Source organism: Cadophora gregata (assembly GCF_030347475.1).
Source record: "Cadophora gregata isolate MNR1 chromosome Unknown scaffold_2, whole genome shotgun sequence".
Taxonomy (NCBI): domain Eukaryota; kingdom Fungi; phylum Ascomycota; class Leotiomycetes; order Helotiales; family Ploettnerulaceae; genus Cadophora; species Cadophora gregata.
The window spans coordinates 1,766,398-1,786,879 of NW_026695925.1; the positions used below are offsets into that span (position 1 = coordinate 1,766,398).

Below are 20,482 nucleotides of genomic sequence, written 5' to 3' on the forward strand. Positions count from 1 at the left end.
TTTACTATGCATTCCAGACCACTCTCAACCGCTACATGCAGCACTGTTAGACCGTTGAAGTCTATTTTACCGAGGTCAGCTCCTCTATCAAGAAGTAGTCGAATCATGGACTCATTTTTATTCAAGACTGCTTTGTGGAGTGCGTCACGGCCTGTGATAACTTCGGGAAATTAGCCTTCAGCGAGAATGGAGGGCCCAACCGAGGGAACGGAGCCATCCTACAGTTCATAAGTCAGTTGCGAAAAGCTCTTGTGGAAAGCTGTCATAAAAAATTTAAAATAAGATAACCAAATTCAAAGTGACATATTCAAGCTGGAACATTGAAGCTGCAATATCGTTCTCTTGAGAGTGTAGAATGATAACCGCACAATCAAGTATAACGGCAAGTATTACCTATGAAACTATATGACGCGAGATCTGAAGCGAAACATACGGACAAAAGATTTACCACTGCTATTAGGAAGGATATAAAGTATTACCAAGCCCTTCGAGAGAGAACAAGCGAAAAAGCTTCAGAGTGATGTCTGCACAGAAATGGATCAAAACGCCACTAATCCCTAAGCGGACAATAAACGCCCCACACCAGCTACCCCGGATTCCATCTCTAGCTTCGAGTTTGAGTCTGCAATCTCACGCAACCACTCCTTAATAGGTTAACAAACAACATCAGACCACCTAATATGTCAGAACCACCAATTCCAACTCCTGATCCAGACCCAGCGAATGCTCCTCTCTTTCGTCCTTCCAAAAAGCGCAAGATCTACCGCCAGCGCGCTCCAGCAGACGACGAATCAGCTCCTCCAACAACCCTCTCTCCACCACCCCAAGCAGCAATCAGAGATGCGGCAGCTATACCCGCAGCCCAAAGCCTCGACGAGCTGATCTCAACTGCCAGTGTTCCCTCTCCTCAAAATGACGAAGCAACAACTGAGAGCGACGCCGTATCCATGGCCGAGATCCTACGCCTACGGAAAAAGCACAAGGCTCGCTCAGGCGTGGAGTTCAAAGCTAGCGGGCACGTAGCTAGGGACGAGGAAGGGGAGTTGATCCTACGGCCTGAAGATGAGAAGGGAGGAGATACGGTAGGACTCAGTAGTGGTGTGCCGAGGAAGTTTGCGCCGCAGACGGGTACCGTAGGGGATGTGAATAGGCATATGTGAGTCTTTCCCTTTTGGTTTCCTATAAATTGGACTCGGATTTGTGTTGTGGCATTGGATTGTGACTGATAGAGGAAGGATGGCTTATATAGATTCGGAATTAGCTAAACGTCGTGCCGCTGACGGCCCGCAAGCTGTAGCAACGGATAAGGATTCGGGAGCAGCTATATCTACATCTACGCCCACAACTGCTGTCTCTGTATCTGTCACTACATTACCCAACCATGCAAGAAATAAGGACCCAACACAGCGCCAACCCGCAACGATCGGCAAACTCCAAGAGATAGATCTCGGCGACGAAGCGCGCAACCGTAATATCGAGCGCACGAACAACGCGCGGAGGAGGATGGACGGCGAGATTGTGGAAGAGCCTGTGCAAGGGGGAAGGAAGAAGAAAGTCAGATTGAATAGGGATGGGACGGTGTGGGTCCCAAGGAAGAGGAGGGGCAGTGAGGATATCAAGCGGGACCAGCTGGTTGAAGCTGTCTTGAGAGAGAATAGATGTACGTTGCCTATCCGCTCGACTCTGTCTAGCATTTCCGCCACCCTATAAATGTCATACATCGGCCATGTGCTAACTATACCATAGTGGAAATCTACGAGGAGCCTGCCCCCGAACCAGAGAGGATCAACGATGATCAAGCAGCGGACGACAGGATCGCAGAGGAGTTCAGGAGGGACTTTTTAGATCAGGTTTCTGCGAGACAGAGGAAGAAGGCGGCACCTGCGCAGCCGGCTGCTAGAGGGCCAGGCGGGAAGAAGGAAGAGGAGCTTATGAAGGGGCCGAAGCTGGGTGGTAGTAGGAGTGCGAGAGCTGCTATGAGGGAAGCGATGTTGAAGGAGAAGAAATGATTACCACTAGTCCTAGAGTCTCAACCAAGCACAAGTGATTGACAGCATCTTACCAAGTGAAGAGCCATTTCAATCACGATAGGGGGTTGGGGAAAATAGAGAATGTCGACTCTGAGTGATCCAATTACACATTTTATGAAGTTCCGACTTCTTATCTTACAAACTCATTCTGCTATCTAATTCTGATAGCTTTTCGCAAACCTCTGGGGTATATCTCATCGTATGGTATCGTATCGGTTTTCTATGAAGTAGAAAGGCGCCAGGCAGCCACCCACGCTCGCTCGCTCTGCCATTCCCAATCCGAAAAGCAAAATTTAAACGCCGCTTGCTATGCTAGGAAAGATGTCGTGTCATTCGTCACCAATTTTGGTACGCCAAGTGGAAAGCAAAAATACCAATCCATATGTCCAAGGAGACATCTTTCAAAAAGACAAAAAGGAGAAAAAGCTCGTAGACTTGAGGTAGATGCTAGATGTCCAGTGGGAACAAGTAGCAAAGCTGTAGCTCATATGGTCTTCAAAAAAAGATCATGCAGTTGTAGTGCGTGCGAATCGGTGTTCACATGCTGCGGACTGTTGCTGGTGGTGAGATTGGGTAGCCGATGGGTGTCGTGCTAGCGTCCAATCGCATTTCCGATTCCACAGGGGAAGGTTCTGGCTGAGGGACTTGGACATGGCAAGGAAGTCTGTCGACGTTGACTTTGTGTTCGGAATCAACAGGCGACGGCTCGGGTTGAGGGACTTTGACTTGGGCAATAAGGCGGCTGAGCTTGACTTTCTTCTCAGACTCATCATCCTCTCCAGGACCAAGGCTCACGTGGTTCGACAAGCGGATGTCTTCTCCGACAGCCAGCACGACAGCTTGAGTACCGGATCTCTTGCTGGAAACTCTTGGACACCGAGGTCTGATCACGCTTTCCACCTCCTCGCGCTCGAACTTCTGAACCACGATCTTCTTGTTGGCCAAGCCCTTGAGTTCCTTCTCGCCATCATGAGCACTGATCCAGACCTTAGCACAGAGCCCTTGAGCGATACGTTGACCACCTGGAAGACCGCTACATATATTCCCTCCAAGGTACCAGACGTTCTGGATGCGATCGAAGCAGTGAAGGAGAGCTGTAAGAGGCAGCGCTTGTTGCTCAATGAGATGGGTTGTAGCGTAGCGTTCGACGGTCTTGTATGTGCAGCCATGTGGTGCGTGAATAACTGACAGTGCTTGATCATCACATGTACTTGAGAAACTTTGTGACTTTGGTGTAGCGGGAGGTGTCATCTCGAAGGAGGGTTCGATATTGTGTGGAGGTCGGTAGGTGATGCCAATGGCTGTATGGACTCGTGTGATATCCGGCTTTTGCGCGAGGCAGGTAACTGTGACTTCGCCTGAGCGGCCATTGGACGACGTGGAAGGAATTGGGATTCGGTAGATGTTTGAAGGCTTGCCAGATCGAGGGTCTTCGAACTTGGGGAGTGTGATAACCTTCTCCGGAGCAAAGTGCTTCCAGCTTCGGATGACTTTGGCAGCGGACGGTTCAGCCAGAATGAGGGTCTTTCCACCACTCCTGGGTAATTGTGTGAGGGTCTCCTTGTGGCAGTGGTCGCTCTTGTCCTGGGATATAACGACGAGATCGATTTCGGAAAGTTGATTCAGGGACGAAATACATGATTCGGCCTTGTGTCTTGAGATCGAGAACTTGGAATGCAAGAACTTTGAAGGGCCGGCCAGCCAGGGATCGAGAACGACAGTGAAGGTGGTTGGTGTCTGGCCAGGTGGAGGAGGGAATGAAGGGACTGGTTGAAAGGTAAGGAGGAACGAGGCATCTGAATTGAGATGCTTGACTGTCAACGACATATTCGCGAATTTATTCATGTGGTGAGGGAGATTGTTGCGTATGTTGATATTGTAGAGACGCTGTAGGTCATAGTCCGCTGAAGTGCAAAAGCAAGCTGAGATCGAATTGAATTGTTGTGTGTAACCCTGGTCGGTGTAGAGGTCGGCGAAAAGAGGGGATCTTCTTTCTTGTACAAGTCCGGAGCTGAGGTTGTTACACTGACCACGTCCTTGTGCTCGTCGGGAGCATGTTCGGGTGGTGCAAGCGCATGGAGTCTCAGTACTTAAAGGATGAGTGTGCGGGGAAAAGAGGGGATGAGTGGAGAATTGTATTCCTGGAAGTCGCCGTGAATGTGAAAAGTGAGTACTGTAGAGGAAGAAAAAGAACGTGAGCGAAAGGTGAGGTCGTACCAGCGAAAGCATGGAAGAAGCGTGGTTGGGTTAGTTGGGATCTCCAGCCGGGGGGTGCGGCACGCACGAGGCAGGTCGACACGATAAACAGAAACACTAGAGTTTATCGGGCCAACCCTCTGTCTTTCAAACACATCAGCTCGATCTGATCTGATCTGATCTTCTGCTTTGTCACTTCCCTTCCTCTTCCCCTCACGGCTGAGAGTGGACGCGAGGCGGATGGGTTGGGCTTCCTTTTCTTTCACTTCGAAGCATCGATATCACTATCAGCGTCAACATCAGCGTCAACATCAGCGTCAACATCAGCGTCAACATCAGCGTCGTCTGCCCATCGAGCACGCACCAAGCCCAGCCCAAGCCCAGGCCTGGTATCCATTTCCTCTCCTCTCCTCTCCTCTGGCCTGGCCTGGCCTGGTTCTCTGCTCTGCCATGGAACTGGAATTGCAAAACGCGAAGCGAAGGAGAGGTTCTTGGACAAGCCGGACCTGCCAGAGCCGGATTCCAGTCAAAACGCCATTCGGCTCTGGATGTCTGTTTCTGTCGTGCCCCATCGAGCCCATGACGTCCGGCACTTCGCTGATCGACTTATGCAGGGGAAGGGAAGGAAGGGCAGCTGCCGTCTCTCAGGGCAGCCGCAGACGAGGGGGCGCAGTAAATTTACTTGGCATGGAGTGAGTGGACTCCAGAGTCGAGAGTCGAGACCCCCCATGCATTCCAATGCGGAAAGGCCGTGGGCAAGGGCAAGGGCAAGGTGAAGCGGGCAGTATTTACCGAAACTTAAACCTCACACTGGCCCTGTCTACCTGTTTGTCAAGAGGAGGAGGATGCTACAGTACTTTCCAAGTTGTACCTCTTCTCTTTCTATGTCCTCACCATTTATCGATGCTCGGACTTGGTTCAAGTTGACCGAGCCTCTTCTACAATCCGAACCCTCGCTGTCACCGCCTTATGTGACCCGTTCATTCCGCATCCTGTGGGGATGATGTTTCTGATGGCGCGGGGGAAATGGCTTGGGGACTTGGTGAGGTCTCAAACGTAAACAGCCAATTCTTGGACTTGGACTGTGCCAGTTTTGGCAGGAGAAGATGTTACGACGACTTTTCTTCGATTGATATGCCGAGTAGAAGCATCAGAGGCGATCAGCTTGTATGGCCTTTCTTTTGGATTTTGTATCTTGGTTTGTTGTGAGGCTTTGGGTTGGAAATCAATTCATTTCTTTGGCCAGGATGCAGACAAGGAAGACAACATCAGAGCGCCGCGCCCAAGTTCACAGGACCGAGCTGAGTCTTGTTCTTGCAACATTTTAACAAACATGTCCTTGGATTCATATTGATTTTTGGCTTGGTCGTGCATTATATCTCCTTTAATAACTTTTGCTATTTCCTTCTTCGTTACTTTCTCGCCTAAAGATCCTCGCAATTTCTCACAGTTTCACCCACCTGCCCACCAACTCCTCTTCCATTCACAAACTCCATAGGGCTAGACATCCCAAGAGCTTCACATTAACCTGAAATTCCATGTCTCAACCAGCACCGGTGCTTCAAACCGACAGCCAAGCCGGCAGCTACCACTCTGTCAGCAATTATTTGAAAGCACCCCGGATCTGGACTATCCGGTTCATGCGGCCACCTTGGGTGTAAGCACAAAACACGAAGAGCCGCACGCACGCACGCCTCACTCAAGAGGATAAGACCGAACCTCGTCTCTTCAACTGAGGGAATCCCTCCAAAATCTCGTCCCATGATACATTGTATTTCTTGTATGCGAGTCACCAATAGGCTGTGAATATCGCATGCAACTACCCAAATTTGCTTCTAACCTCAAAGAAATGGCCGATACGAGTTGACAATATGATATTCTTAGGGTTTTGCCCAAACAATTCCAGAGCAGCATCTGACGGGGCCATCGAGTCTTGAAGGGGCAAAATCCAAGTCGGATGCTTCTTGTCGAAGTACAATTGCGAGACAGACACCGACCTTGTTTAAGGGCCAACACAAGCGGTTTTGCAAAGTCCTTTCCCACAATAACCTCTTCAGCGAGTTTCAATGTCAAGATCGTGAGAATGAGTTTGAGGAAATTGAGAACAGTGATACTTAACAAATTGAGGACGTCAAGGCATGCGCTCATCTCGGAATGGTTATGACTACTGACTCCGAGAGATGTCTCTAAAGAGTTACTTCATATTCGGCTTCTCAGGTAACGTCTATATGCTCGGAAACTGAGAATTACGTGAGTGTACGTTATTTGACAACTGAAAGCTCTGATCTTGGTTGTCACGTTTTTCTTTGGTCAAATAATTGCCTATGGCGAACTCCTTGATGGCTGCTTTAACATGGCTTAGGCGTCCTCGGTTACCAGGCCTTGGTTACCAATGATTCAATAGCTGTAAGACTATTAATGCTTTTCATTTTGGTCTCTTTTGACTATAGACATCGGCCAACCGTGCCTATCGTGCATCCACGCATACCTAAAGCTACCGTATGTACGTGTATGCAAACTCTCAAGTCTCATCCAGGACTGTATCCCTCCCATGCAACCCAAGACTAGACCCTACCCAATTAACAAGCAATCCCAAAAAAAGACAAGAGAAAATTCATGTTGAATGTCAATAGAACGCCAGCCGTAATCCAGTCTCAAAACGCCTCTCTATGATACCCAATCCGTACTCATACCCAAGACCCGTACCCAGAACCGATCCCTATACCTGAAAGGTGCGAGTGAAAGAAAGTAGAATAAGAATGATTATCATCTAATGTCCAATTGGAAAGGCTTAAACCTTCCACCGATGGTAGCACATCTAGGACATTTCCGCCTGGCCCCTTGCTCAGCCATGAGAACGTCTACACAAGCTTGACAGATCCCGCATATGCACTCTGTACAGGCGTATGACTCTTTGAGCAACGAAATACCTTGGCATGCAGCACAGTATATCTGTATGCTTTGAGGAGAGAAACTTGGCGACGAGTCAGAGAGCCCACGGGATTCGATGTGAAAGTTGTCACCGCTCTCTCCGCTTTCAACTGATGGAAAGGGCTCTGGTGCATCAGGAATGTTGGATGGCGGGGTGAGAGCTTGCTGAAGTGGCGATGCTTGATAGCCTTGGTAGTGGTTCGCTGAGAACGGCGGCATTGAAGCTCGATTTACGGACACCGGAGATGGTGGGACCTGGACCTGTGAGCCTGTGCTCGAAATCTTTACAGAAAGACTTACAGGGGTTCGATCGTCGTCAACGTCTTCTGTTGCTGATGTTGCAGCGTCGATGAGATCCTCCCATCGTTTTCCGTATACAGCTGATAATGCACTTGATGGTTCGGCGGAGAAGGCCTTTCGATCGTAGCTCATTCGCCTCAGATGTGCATTCTCTCTTGACTTTTGTCTCCTGTGTTGTGGCTCCCGAGCACGCTTAGATACGGATTGTTTTCGTGGACGGTTTGGACCCGGGTTCCGTTGAATTGGGGGTAAAGTGGACGAACGGCCAGGTGGAGATGTAGATAGAATGGAAGGGAGAAGTTCTCTTCTTCGATGTGCGTTGAGGTGGGAAAAGGGGTCGCTTGTAGGTTCCAAATGGTGGTTCCCATGGAGCGGGGGTAGCTCTATTGAGGATCGCATTGCTTGTTTGTGTGCTTCAGTGTCTGACATCCAGTCCTACATGGTTGTCAATAATCAGGGATTCTTCTGTCTTGAAAAATAGAGTTCACGCACCCCTTCCGACTCCCAATCATTCTCGAGTTTGTGGTTATGTAGCTGTGCAAGAGCTGCCGCGGCACTAGCGGCTGGCAACATATTGCCAGACTGGTATTCGTCCAGGTTTCGGGGCGTGTTTGGGGTACTTGAATCTTCGCCATAATAGCTATGTCGGTCGTTGCCGTAGCCTTTGTCGCTGTTAGCACACTGTCACGATGTGCAGAAGTGGTACACACCATGGGGAGCCAAATTGGAGCTTGTAGGTGGAGGTGGTCGCTCGGATGGCGGGGTATTAATCATGAGCTGGAAGCTCTCCTCGGTCGCAGGCAGCTTAGAAATGTAATGTTCGGGATGCGCTCGTCTTATGTGCTCTTGCATGGAGCGATATCGTTTTTCCTGCGCCCCAAAACCTCCGTTACTATGGTTGTTCAAGACAAAGCGTACAGAGCTTCATGAGGGGTGCAGCAGACACAGCAGAGTAGAGCACTCACGCCGAGGCAACGCTTGCGACAGCTGGAGCCATCCTGGTTGCGCAATGGACAGACAACTTCATTGTTAGCATCCGAAACGGAGAAGGACGACGTCAACGAGGATCGAGGCGGCATCGTCTTCGTGGCTGCGAGCATGCCCAAGTGTGGTGAGGGGGAAGGAGGGGTGGAGAGATTAGATAGTCCTATCGCGACGGGTCGAGAGCTTCAATTGTCGATAACGATAGCTGGGCTGAGCAGAGCTGAGCTGAGCTGAGCTGTGCGTTATCCGGGCGACGATGCAGCAGGAGCTCGACTTGCACTGCGATGAGGTTGTGATGGGTTGTAGACAAGGACGGGAGCAGTGTGGGAAGGAGAGCAACTATTGGGGGGTTGAGCTATTCCTTGGACCATACGCCTGACAATTGGTGTTCCAGATTTGAGTGTAGTAGTGAGTGAATCGAGGGGCAGCGCTGTGTGGTGGGTTTGGGGACTGCGCTCGGCTAAGCTGGAGCTCCAGCGAGGAGGCGAGGGGTGCACAGCGAGAGGGACCAATCGTTGCGCTGGAGAGCTGGAGCTGAGAGCTTAGGTCGTGAGCTTGGAAGTGACAAATTCTGCTCAGAACACCACTTCCTCTGGGCCGCGTCAATACTATTCAGATGTCTTCCTGGAGAGCAAAAAAGCTGCTTTGTTCTGTTCTGCTCTACTCTGGCTCTGCTCGACTCTGGCTCTGCTCGACTCTGGCTCTGCTCGACTCTGGCTCTGCTCGACTCTGGCTCTGCTCGGCCTACCTTGGTGCTAGCTCTAACCCGTGCACGGCTGTGAGACGACTCGTCGGCAGTCAGGCCCTGAGTCGCAATCACAGCAGCGGTGAAAAGGACGGCAATTCGAAGCAAGGCAAGCAAGACTCTGCCTCTGCCTCTGCCTTTCCCAGCTGCTGGTGTGGCCTGGTCTCGTCTTGTTATTAATGCGTTCGCGGACTATGGATCGACCTGTGTTCCTCGTCCAATCTCAAGCTCGGAATTTGTTGATGTGGCCAGTGGGGAACGTCTTCGACGACCAGCTCAGCCCATCAGCGCCCAATCAACCCCACCAGAGAAAAGGTTCAAGGATGGCAGCCCGAATTGCAATCAATGGAGGACAGGTTCAGGATTGCTGGGCTGCGCAAAAAAAAAAAAAGAGAAGGGAACCGCTGGGCCAGCTGCGAGTGAGCTTCCTGAATTGCAGTCATATCCCGTTCTGTTTTTGCGGTCATCGTCGATCTGTCAACTTGATCATCGGGAGAGATATGAATGACATACATCCTCCATGTTGAATACAGCCTCCGGACAGCATTCCCGAGACCTGCACGCCAAAAGCCGACCAAAGTCAGAGATTGGTTCCAAAAGGAGCCATGTTCCGACGAATGGTTCGTGAAGCTCCGGAAATACGGTAGCATGAAATTCAAGCTTCCTTCTGATCGCCACGTGACCCTTCATATTGATGGGGTGCCTACCTACCTACTAGGTAGGTCCCTACCTTCTTGTACTTATAGGTGGATCTTGCTGAGGGCAGATGATGAATATGAATTTGATACTGCACAGGGTGATGAACTTCAAAAACTTAGGAAAATGGTGGTGACAGAAACCTACATTCTTTGAAGATGGCGTTCGCCAACAAACATGTTGGAAACCGTAACGTTTGCAGAGCTTCAATAATTCCGACATGTTGTAATGGACCTGGTAACATATCTAGGGAGTTGACTCGACCACATTCTGACCAGTGTTGTAACGTAGTAGCAAAGTTGAATTATGGGAAGGATTCTGACTGGCAAAGTACTTGAAGGTGCATTTTAAAAATCAAGGATAGGTGCCGAAGAAGGGAGGAGACTATAAAGAGAACGAAATGTAAATTTGGATTCGACAGTCAGAGCCTAGAGTCTAGTTTGATGAAAAAGACTATTGAATTGACAAGGCCATTCTTCTGGACTAGATGAAACGGGAGAGAAGGAGCAGGCAGACGGGACTTTTCGCGCCAGTCACGTGGTTATACAATGTTCTCCTTAAGGTACCAAAGCTCTACGTGAAAGAGAGCTTGAGCTTCCGGCTAGGGCCATATTTGCAGTGCCTCCTAAAAGATAAATCAAATCAGGAAATACCGAATCGAGATATCCCATTCATATAGACGAGATTGCATGAACGTCTTTAAGTAAACCCAAATACATCCAAGTCCAAAGCCTTCTCTCCACGAAATAGCCTCGTCAATCCCCTTGGTCTGTGCGCTCAGCCTTCCGACCTCAACTGGACATCGTGGAACCCCAATTCCAGCCTACATCAAGCCCAACCCAAACCACCTCTCCCAAATCTCCACGCCAGCACATATCAAAGGCAAAACCGCAAAGATGATGTTCTTTGCATTCGGGAATCTGATCTACAGTTCGTACACCACATTTCTATTTTACACTGTTGGAAAAATGCCTTGCGCGGAGGGATATCTGTCAAGAAGATGCTCTGAACACACTGCGCTGCGCATATAACTAATTTTTCCCCTTCTACTATCCACAAATGCTGACTATATGTGCAAATAGTCTCTGTACTCCTCGTGAACGCCATAGCGATCCTTTCAGAAGACCGTTTCCTCGCGCGCGGTAAATAACCCCGATTCCTGCCCACGCAGTTACGCAACCGCAACCCTTTTCGACCTAACGACAAGAGAATTATACAAACCTGTACTGATGAGATAACTAGTGGGATGGTCGAATAGTGTTTCAGAACCGGCGTTTGGGACGGGTAGTGGCGGCGATGCGAGCGTGAAGAGCAAACTGATAAACCTGATGACGAGTGTGCGGACGCTGATGAGGAGTATGATTTCTTCTTCTTTCACCTAGTCCCCTATTTCCTTGCGTGGGTTTTCCTATGTAGAACATGGTTCTAGAAGAGGTGTAGAGAGCCAATTGGAAGAGATGAGATAGGATCCAGTATAGACGGAGAACTGACATTGAGATAGTACCCCTGATATTGATTAACACTGTGATAATCGTATACGAGCTTTTCCTGGGATGAGAAGCTTTGCCGGAAAGAAGGAACGTGGTGGCGACGACGAATCTATGGTCAGGATCCCGCTATGTTTGTTATTGGCGAAGTAAGAGGGAATGAACGGCTAAGAGACTTTTGGCGAGGAGTCACTGAGCCGGCTTTTGCGCGAGGAGATAGAGCGAGGTCATGAAAGGAAGGCATTGGCAAGGCGTTTGGGGGTTGGAATGATTGTCATCTGTATGTGAGTCGTGCTGGCTGGGCTGCGCTGTGGGACTACAGTTGCAGCTTTGAAAACAAACAGAGGCATATCAAGCATATCATAATTGAAAGCAAAATTCTCAAGTCATGCACTACCATTCCTTGGGTCGAGATATTGTTCGAGATATTATTCGAGATATTATTCCACTGAGTAGATTTCTGACTGTAGTATCACGGTAAAAGAGAAGCAGTTACACAGAAGAAATGCCGTCGAATTTCATTACTAGTCATCTCACTCCATTATATCCAGACACAACGCTGCTACGAACTGTGCGAGCGCGTGCTATACAATCCATCATTTCCCCAAATATGCCTTCAATGCCTTCAAACACAATTATAGCTCCAAGAAACTCCCGTTGGATCCCATCGGTATCCAACGCAGACATTACATGCCAAGAATAGTATCTCCCATGTCTTTCAGCACCAATCCAACTCATCCAAAGTAATGTCCATCCATCTTCTCTTTTCTTCAGAAAATGAACCAATTCGCCCACATGATATTTTCAGGGTATTTTAAGTTTCAACAGGTCCGTGCCATATGCTCATCCAAATATACAATTCCGGCGTGCTGCGCTAAACAACATTATTGGTTCAAGTTGCTCTTTTTCTTCCCGAAACCAAAGCTGGTCCTAGTTTTCGATGGTTTCGAATTCTTTTCTGGCGTTGGAGGACCCGATTCTCCATCCACCGCTGTGTATGAGTCGTCACCTGTAGAGGTCCGCTCGCCGCTCTTCCCACCAAGGAAACCAAAACTTTTCCGACTCATGCTCTTGCTCCCCTTGTGGGTTCGACTCAGGCTACCGAGTCCGAATTTATCGTGGCCATTTTCCTTTGGCGGTTCAGAACCACTGGCCGCTGCTTCTTTACGCCTCTTTTCTTCGTCTTCCAAGGCGCTTTGCTTGCTGGCTGCCATGGCCTTCTTGAACTCTTCGGCCTGGACTTTCCTGGCATTTTCCAGGTCTTTCCTTCTTTTTTCTTCGGCTTTTATTCGCTCCTTTTCGGCCGCTTTCTCGGCAACCTTGCGAGCTTTTTCTGCCTCCTTGAGATCTTTCTTCTCGCGTTCCTTGTCTTCTTTCGTCCTGGTCTTTGATGCATCGATGTTTGGAAGTGACGGCGATGCCACTGGGTTAGTCTGAGTCCTGACTGGGACATGGGGCGATATAGGCAGAGGAGCGGTGACGGCATGGTTCAGTGATACAAAGTCCGAGCTATCTTCGACTGGAGTATTCGGGATGGAAACGGCCTTGGATACCGAAGACGGGTGAGTGCCGTTGGGTTGTGGGTGTCCCAGGGCAATGTCAGCCTCAACCGATGCAAGTGCCACCTCGGCCAAACCTTCAGCTTCCTGCTCTTTCCGCATGGCTTCTACGGTCGTTTCTTGGTAAAACAAAACATAGGCACATGCCATTCCAGGCTTGTCGCCAAAGAAGTTCCGTACGTAGTGCTTGTCGACTGGTTCCACCATCTCGTCATCGAATAGTAACCAGCCTCGATCCTGTGTCTTAATGACCGATACGTAGTGGCCATGATAGGCATTTCCACCGATATGGACCACAACGGCGTAGAGCTCGTACAGACGGTCTGGATCCTCGGCATCATCTGTCGTGTTGAACATCCGAAGGTGGTAAGGATAGACGACTCTGTGAAACAACTTCTGTAACCTTGTCATATCCTCCGTGTACTTGAATCTCTTGAGATGCAGAGCCAAAATCTTAGGCAAACGTTTGATTTTCATCCGCTTCTCAGCTTCTTGTAAACCGCCACAATTATCGCAGTGGAACTTGTTCCTTTCGCAAAGCATCTCCTCTGCCGAGAATTTCCGTAAACAAGAAGTGACGGATGAATGTTGTTCCAAGTCGATAGAAAGATCCAAAAAAGTCTCGTCCCTCTGTGACGCCGTTTCGCACGTCAAACATTTGGTCTCTGATGTCAAGACTCCCTCGAAAATTTCGTGTACCCATCCTGTTCCAGGTGATCTTGTGCCACCTCCTAGGCCCATCGCGTATGCTGCTGATGTAACTGCTTCAGTCATAGAGTGAACCAATCCTTCTTCGTTTTTCGGAGATGCAAGTTCTTTTATTCGTTGTGCATTTGCTTCAACGTTTGAAATAACCGCATTCAGGACCAGTCCGTAGAATTCATGTGCATCCTGATGCATTGATGTCCGAAACATCTCATTGTCGCGCTTGAAGATCTCCAGAAATCTCTGAGGGCTCAGAACACCAGTCCGGGAGTTATTTGCAATCAGAGCCATGAAAATGTCCTTCAGCGCTGTGAAAGTCGATTCTTCCATGCCGTAAGAACTCGCATTTTCGTACGTAAGCTCCAAAATAGGCCCTGCAAGCATGGCATGCTTCTTCTTATATTCCGGAGAATCTGGCTTATCTTCTGGCCGCTGTCCGGGGCTCGCAGGCACTGGTTGTCCTGCATTTATCGCTGCCCTCCGCTTCATGGCTTCCGCCGCCGTCAGACCCTTTGGCTTGTTGGCAGGCGAAACAGCACCCCCATTTTGTATCGCTGCCCTTACTGGAGTAACAATTTTTGCATGTCCGTTCGGTGTATCTAGTGGCGAATGGGGAGGATATCGTACGACGTGTTCCCTGAACGGTACTGAGTAGTATAAGGCTTGAACTATAGAATTGCAATAACTAAGAACCATTAGTTTCTAAGCGCCAACAAATCTGCCTTTTGACTCTGACCATGTATTTCCAAACTGTTTTGATGTTAGTATATATTCAATAAGGGTTCGCATCCAGAACATACATTCTCTAATCCAAAGAACTTGTCACTTCCATCATTACGAATAGGTCCTGCATGCTGCAGCATCTTGACCAGAGGTGTAATTTCTGGTTCTGGTTCGACATCTTTCTTGTTCTTGTAGGAAGTGGACGTTACGCCTGGACTCGGGGCTCCCTAGAAAGCGCCAGCATTAGTTAAAATCTTCAAGGCTTGCGCTGCGTAGATCAGAAGCCATTGTAAGGTCTATAACCCAAGGATAGACAGAAACAGTGACAAGGATAGGTACTGACAGATGTCCCCTTGAGCTTGCTGAATAGGCCAGCCATCTTGTCGTAGGTAGGTTAGTTGTCCGTGAGGTGGGATGTGCTCTGCCTCGCAGTGCCGCAAGGCGGCGACGCAATTAAGGATGACGGTGGGTTATATTGTGCACATTCGCTAGATGTCGTCGAGTCTAATGCACTTAGGTGTCTGAAGCCTCATCCGCAGATTTACCCAGTCGAAGATAAGATACAATCTCGACGGGGTCTCGTCGTCCTCAGTACGCACTGGTGCGGCGTAGCGCGGGGTGGGGGAAGCCTCGTGTCCAAGTGGAAGCCTTTCCGTGGCGACTCGAGTGATTTTCCCAATAACTCTGAAGTTCAGTTGATCGATTGATGTTTGCAGAAGATCAGTGAGATAGAAGAAGGACTAGGAAATGCTTGGAGTCGAGAGAATGCGGGAGGAGGTTATGCGGGTTGGGGCGCGGCTCGAGACTTGTGTGGTTGCTTGCCTGCTTGCTTGCGCAGCGGACTTGACCCTGCACTGCACTGCACTTGGGGCGGCGTCGGGTCTGGTGGTGGAGTGGAGGGACCTTGACCCAGTCTGGACGTTTTTCCTTGCCAACTGCAGAAACTGGGGCGTTTTGAGGGGGTCCGAAGAATGGAATGGAATAATGGGGTCCACGCCAGCTGCGGAGACAGGACGGATGGGCGCAGTCCAAGTAGAAGTTGAGGTTGAAGTTGAAATTGAAGTTGAAATTGAAGTTGAAGTGTAAGTGTTGCATTGGAAGAAGTCGAGCTTTCTCGTCCTGTCCCAGTCTCGGGTTCTCAGATTTAGGGAGTTTCACTCTGGCCCGCCCCGGATTTCCATGCCTGCCCTAAGGTAAGGAAGGTAGAGAATGGAAGCTGGACAGAACGTTGGTCACAGTCACAGGTCGGCTACCTACCTATCTTCCAGACAATCAGAGCATCCCACATACAATACAAGACAATATGTACTGCAGATTTGATGGTTATCGTGGCAGACGATTCCCCTCTGACCTGTCAGATCATAGGTGGAAATAAAAAGGAAAAAGAAAGCGATGCAGCATCGTCCTATCGTCTCTTCGTGTACTAGTTAGTACCTTACCTGCTACCGAGCCCTCCCCTGGATGCCACCAAAAAGGCAAGGTACATACATGTAAATGTAAACACGCAGAGCAAGCAAAGATCAGGTAACCATACAGATCATCATCCTCGCGCCGACATCTCTGTCCCAGTCCCAGTCCCAGTCCCAGCAAGAGGTATCTGCAGATGCCTGTCTAGTGACCTGTCAAGCATGAAAGGACAAAGGCAAAACATCCCAACTTGCAAATCTTCCCACTAGACTTTCTCCAACGGTCCTCCATCGTCAACCCATCCATCAACCCTCCCTCGCCTCCCCGCCATGCCGCCATCCCAATTTACCCTGCCAATAATCGATAGCAGACCCTGCCAATCACGCCCCACGCCCGCCGCCTGCAAAAGATTTACTGCTTGACCTGCGCCTCACGAATGAGCTGATGCTATGATCCAAAGATGGATGGGCTTAATTGGCAGGGGGCCCATCGTCAAAGACGAGGTTCAGGTCATGCAGCGAGCGATTCAGGCTCACGAGCGTGCGTCCCAGAGCCAGTCCCCGTCCCCGTAACCACGAACGGTGCTCCTTGGGCCAAAGTGTGGGGTAGAAAGTGAGTGCGCCGTTGGTTTTCTGGGATGGCCAGGCCAGGCCTGCAGCCCATCGCGACTGCTGCAGGCTACTGTATAGCCGCTGTGATATTGCCTGCCATATCCAGATATGATATGAAATGACCCTGTTCTTTCTGCCGTTGGGACTCTTCATTATTGCCTTTTCCCAACGCAGGACTTGCGAGCATGTACCTCCTACAGTAGTTAACAAGCCGACCAGGTCGACAATTCGACAGTTCGACTCGAACGTTTCTCGCTCCCTACTATGACGAAAGTTGCTGCAGAGACGGGAAGCCAAGCAGATATTACCCTATCAAGAGAGTAGCTCTGGCTGCAGCTTCAGGAAGGCTGCATCTTCGGTCCGTGAAGGCCTTGACGAACGAAGTCATGGACGAGAACAGAAGAATATTGGCCGGTGACGGCGGTGGAAAAGCGACTCGGTCAACATACCGAATCCGACAAGGGGCCCGTGGCTATGACTCCACTCTCTCGATCGATGCTGAGATGCTCCCACATGATTTGCATCGGATCAGACAGGCCTCGTTTCCGAACCATCACCTGCTTCGATGTTGGTGCTGGGGACTCTACTGTAGTACTGTTATTCTACACGAGGTGGCCATCTCGCCGTTAGCTGGATCTGCCTTCCGTAGCTAGCACCAATTGAAGGACCTTCCAGAATGTCCCCTCCATGCATGAATTCGAGGCTTCGGTGGGATGACGCCGAACCAAGTCTGAATAGACTATGATCAGCACATCGAACCAAGACCCGTTCTTGACAATGCTCAACGAATCACAGCTCGCGAATAATCGCTCATGCAATTTTTCCAGATCCCGTAGTTGTTGGATCTAGGAAAAATGTGCATATCTTTTCCACGGTGAGCTCTCACTACCTATCGCCTGGTTAAAGGCGACAATCACCCCACTTCTGGCGCTCGGGACTAATCCTCCGGAACCGATGGCTTGGGACCACACAGCCTTTTCCAATGCAAAAACGAGAACTTGAGAACGTTGAAGCTGGGACGCTTCTACACAGCCTAGATAGTCAACTGGTCTTACGACACATACACTGATTTTCCTTATCGGACTTCTTGGTGATTCATGACCGCAGTGGACTATGACAGGAGTAATACATTTAAACCACGTGGCCGACACGAAACCGCCCGACGAGACTTCCAACATCCTGGCTCTCGGATCCGCCTGTAGAAGCTAGCTGCTAGGACCTGTGGGGTAAAATAAGTAATTGGAGCTACAGGATTTGCATACACCGGAGACTTTTTGACAGCCATTGAATTCTGATCAGTTTTAGGGCTTCTAGCCGAACCTGAGCATGTAGCTTGGAGTAGGAATGGAAGCGGAGTGTCTCCGATAAACAACATGGATCTTCTGCTCTTCTCGAAACTTGGCAAAGCCAGGGTAGGACCAGATGCTGTTCAGGCCATGAAGTTTCTCAAGCGAGGGCAGCCTCTGATGCATGCATTGCTCACCAACAAGGATGCATACGAATCATCCGAACTGAGTACTTCGGAACAATGTCTTGCGGGTAATGCTCTCGCATCTCTTGTTGTCGAAGTGCCGTCCCTCGCTTATTTTTGGCGCAAACCCCCTTTTTCGTTTAAGCGAATAACAGTCTGGTTAGCTGGTGAGTGACTGATAGATTGATAGACTGGCTGACTGGCCGATTGACTGACTGACTGACTGACTGATGACTGACTGAGGTGCGATCTGCAACAAAGTTCGGAGGTACAATTTCGGCCAATGAGATGAGACCTTCAAACTGCGATTCGTCCTAGACGCAGTGGGGTCTTTGAACAAAATAGAAGGGCTTCTTCATGGCCTTGGACCCCCAGCATTTCATTCGCAGATTTCCTATCATCGCGTTCCAGCTTGAAAACTTTAGCACGCCAGCATCCTGTAGCAATGAGATCTCAAAGCCTGTTCGTCACCACTTAATGTCAGTGGTCTCACTCACTCAACCTCACGGCAATTGAATATCAACGAATCCAGTCAGTCTAGCAAGAACGCCTCGCGATCTATCCATCTAAAGTACATCGTGCAACAATCAAACACAAATGCTCCAAATATGTCATACAAGAAACATGAAACTCTTTCGATGCCCAAATTGCTCTAAACTTTCAATCGCTTGCTCGCTCGCTTACTCTTTGCACACTCTGGCGACCTCTATACGTCGTTTCAAGAGGTTTATTGATACACCGCTTCTTTCTCGCTGTTGGCTTTACAGCTTCTCATACCCCCCTCTATGTAATGCTCTCAATCTCTTGGTAGCAAACGCCGCACCGACGGTGCTAATGGCACCAATGAACAAGCAAACCGCAATCGCGTTCGGGCCATCCGTGCTGTGGTGCTCGCTGGGATCCGCATCATGCGCCAACTCCGGACTCTTGCCCGGCTCTAGAATGCTGAAGACAATCATGCTGATGAACGTACTGATGAATTGTGGTATCACAGCGTATATGTTGAGAATGCCGAAGTAAAGACCTGAGAGCTCACCAGAAGAAGCTGCGTCGGGTGAGGAGCCGCCTTTCTCTAAGGCGGCGAGTTCGATAGGTGAGGATGACGAGAGGCGTCGTGAGGGACTGTTGCTCAGGCGGTTGACTTCGATTCCCATGAATGTGTTAGGTGCCCAGGAAGCAAATACCCAAGGTACTCCGCATAAAGTGACGAGAAAAGTAGCGAAGCGGAAGGAGTGTGCCATTGGGGCGAGGATCATGGCGCTGCTGAAGAGGAGGTGGCCGTAGATCCAAGCTGTGAGAAGATCTGGCTTGTATTTGTTGACTTTTGTGACGACATTTGCAATAGCTGCTGGAGGTCTGGCAGTGAAGGACTCTTCATCGGGCGACTTGACGAATAGTGGAATGACAAGTGCCCCTATGAATGTGACGAGGGAGAAAAGCACAAGTGAGAAGCTGCCTATCCGGCCAATCTCTCCAAGGGCGTCTTTGGACTGTTTGAAGTCCCGCGGAGCATCATATCTGAAGTATATCTCGCCAACAAAGGTCGTGCTGTAGAACATGAATGGGAACCATCCAATTCCAGACCACAGCTGGATGTTGCATATGGCTTGGATCCGAGGGGGTAGGGTGGTCGCTGCTTTGAAGATATGGCTGACAATTTGAGTCAAACCTTTGGACGGGGCATGGTCGTCTCTTCCTGATACCAAGACTTTCTCCGTGACAGCCCATGATGTGACAGCAACTGTGAATACCAATGCAAATGCAGCTAGCAATATCAGCTTCTTGAATTGGGTATCTCCGTATGAAGGACCAAAAATCCCAACAAGGTCAACGGTTCCAATTATATAGCCTACGAGATGGCCAATAGCAACCATTCTGCTGGCCTTGTTCTGTTAGCCTTATACTCCCACAAAGTCTGGCAAGGAGTCGTACCCAAGCACTCCCTGCTTGCTGTTTTGGAGCAGGAAGTGTGTCTGCAATCAAACTCCTGCAACTCCCTTGAACAGCATTGATAGCAAAGTCAATCGCATAAATCGAGAAAACAGCCAATGTGACTGTACACTCCTTTCTGAAGTCCCCTTCCTTCACAAAATGTGCCACGATCTCCTTCGTCCACCCCAATACCATCAGACAAGCCCCTACTACAAATGACCCTACGACCATGAACGGTCTCCGTCTGCCATATTTCGATTTCGACTGATCTGCTATCACCCCCACGATGGGTTGCATTATCAACCCGGAAATCGGTCCTGCGATCCAGACGAGGGAGGTTTTCGACTTTGTGAGCCCAAGGGAGAGAAGGTATGGTGTGCAATCTGGGGTTCCAATTAGTACTGCTCTTTAAACAGGAGATATCCTATGAATTCTTACAAGTCATTTCAATACCCCAAGTAAATCTAGACAGCATCATCAGCAAATCCCCTTGCCAATTGACAGCGGTCACCTACTGTAATCCAACGAGCGAGAAGGTTAACAGGGCCATCCGCATCGTCTCCGTAGAGCCCTTGACGGAAGGTCGGCCCTGCCATGTTGACATCTTCTCCCGTAGATCTGTTATGGCACCTATCCTTCTGTGTCCTGCCTCGCGCGTGCTCTTGATTCTGTTGACTTGTGCTACAGCCCTGTCCTCAGCCTTAT

At 49.6% G+C, this 20,482-nt stretch overlaps 7 protein-coding genes across 8 annotated transcripts; 2 read left to right on the forward strand and 5 right to left on the reverse strand.

Annotated features, from left to right (window-relative positions):
- Positions 1–621: 621 nt before the first annotated feature.
- Positions 622–2,125, forward strand: ONS95_007873 (uncharacterized protein). The gene is made up of 2 exons (XM_058501396.1): positions 622–1,156; positions 1,236–2,125. The coding sequence occupies exons 1-2, from the start codon at positions 681–683 to the stop codon at positions 1,708–1,710; spliced, it is 951 nt and encodes a 316-aa protein (XP_058362715.1). The 5' UTR covers positions 622–680; the 3' UTR covers positions 1,711–2,125.
- A 442-nt stretch (positions 2,126–2,567) lies between these two features.
- On the reverse strand, positions 2,568–4,259 carry ONS95_007874 (uncharacterized protein; the record flags this gene model as incomplete). The annotated part of the gene is made up of 1 exon (XM_058501397.1): positions 2,568–4,259. The coding sequence occupies one exon, from the start codon at positions 4,257–4,259 to the stop codon at positions 2,568–2,570; it is 1,692 nt and encodes a 563-aa protein (XP_058362716.1).
- A 2,371-nt stretch (positions 4,260–6,630) lies between these two features.
- Positions 6,631–9,127, reverse strand: ONS95_007875 (uncharacterized protein). 2 transcript variants are annotated; one of them, XM_058501399.1, is made up of 4 exons: positions 8,423–9,127; positions 8,168–8,327; positions 7,950–8,119; positions 6,631–7,892 (listed from the first exon to the last, which is right to left on the reverse strand). In XM_058501399.1, exons 1-4 carry the CDS (start codon positions 8,555–8,557, stop codon positions 6,993–6,995), a joined length of 1,365 nt encoding a protein of 454 aa, XP_058362718.1. In that variant the 5' UTR covers positions 8,558–9,127; the 3' UTR covers positions 6,631–6,992. The 2 variants fall into 2 exon arrangements, with proteins under 2 accessions (XP_058362718.1, XP_058362717.1); XM_058501398.1 differs by having other exon boundaries at positions 6,631–7,412; positions 7,458–7,892; positions 7,950–8,327.
- A 1,651-nt stretch (positions 9,128–10,778) lies between these two features.
- Positions 10,779–11,439, forward strand: ONS95_007876 (uncharacterized protein; the record flags this gene model as incomplete). The annotated part of the gene is made up of 4 exons (XM_058501400.1): positions 10,779–10,812; positions 10,965–11,024; positions 11,125–11,238; positions 11,384–11,439. 4 exons carry the CDS (start codon positions 10,779–10,781, stop codon positions 11,437–11,439), a joined length of 264 nt encoding a protein of 87 aa, XP_058362719.1.
- Positions 11,440–12,253: 814 nt separating this feature from the next.
- Positions 12,254–14,329, reverse strand: ONS95_007877 (uncharacterized protein; the record flags this gene model as incomplete). The annotated part of the gene is made up of 1 exon (XM_058501401.1): positions 12,254–14,329. The coding sequence occupies one exon, from the start codon at positions 14,327–14,329 to the stop codon at positions 12,254–12,256; it is 2,076 nt and encodes a 691-aa protein (XP_058362720.1).
- Positions 14,330–14,335: 6 nt separating this feature from the next.
- Positions 14,336–14,735, reverse strand: ONS95_007878 (uncharacterized protein; the record flags this gene model as incomplete). The annotated part of the gene is made up of 3 exons (XM_058501402.1): positions 14,336–14,383; positions 14,434–14,583; positions 14,700–14,735. The coding sequence occupies 3 exons, from the start codon at positions 14,733–14,735 to the stop codon at positions 14,336–14,338; spliced, it is 234 nt and encodes a 77-aa protein (XP_058362721.1).
- Positions 14,736–18,606: 3,871 nt separating this feature from the next.
- Positions 18,607–20,381, reverse strand: ONS95_007879 (uncharacterized protein; the record flags this gene model as incomplete). Its single annotated transcript, XM_058501403.1, has 4 exons — positions 18,607–19,728; positions 19,778–20,160; positions 20,216–20,241; positions 20,293–20,381. The coding sequence occupies 4 exons, from the start codon at positions 20,379–20,381 to the stop codon at positions 18,607–18,609; spliced, it is 1,620 nt and encodes a 539-aa protein (XP_058362722.1).
- Positions 20,382–20,482: the final 101 nt, after the last annotated feature.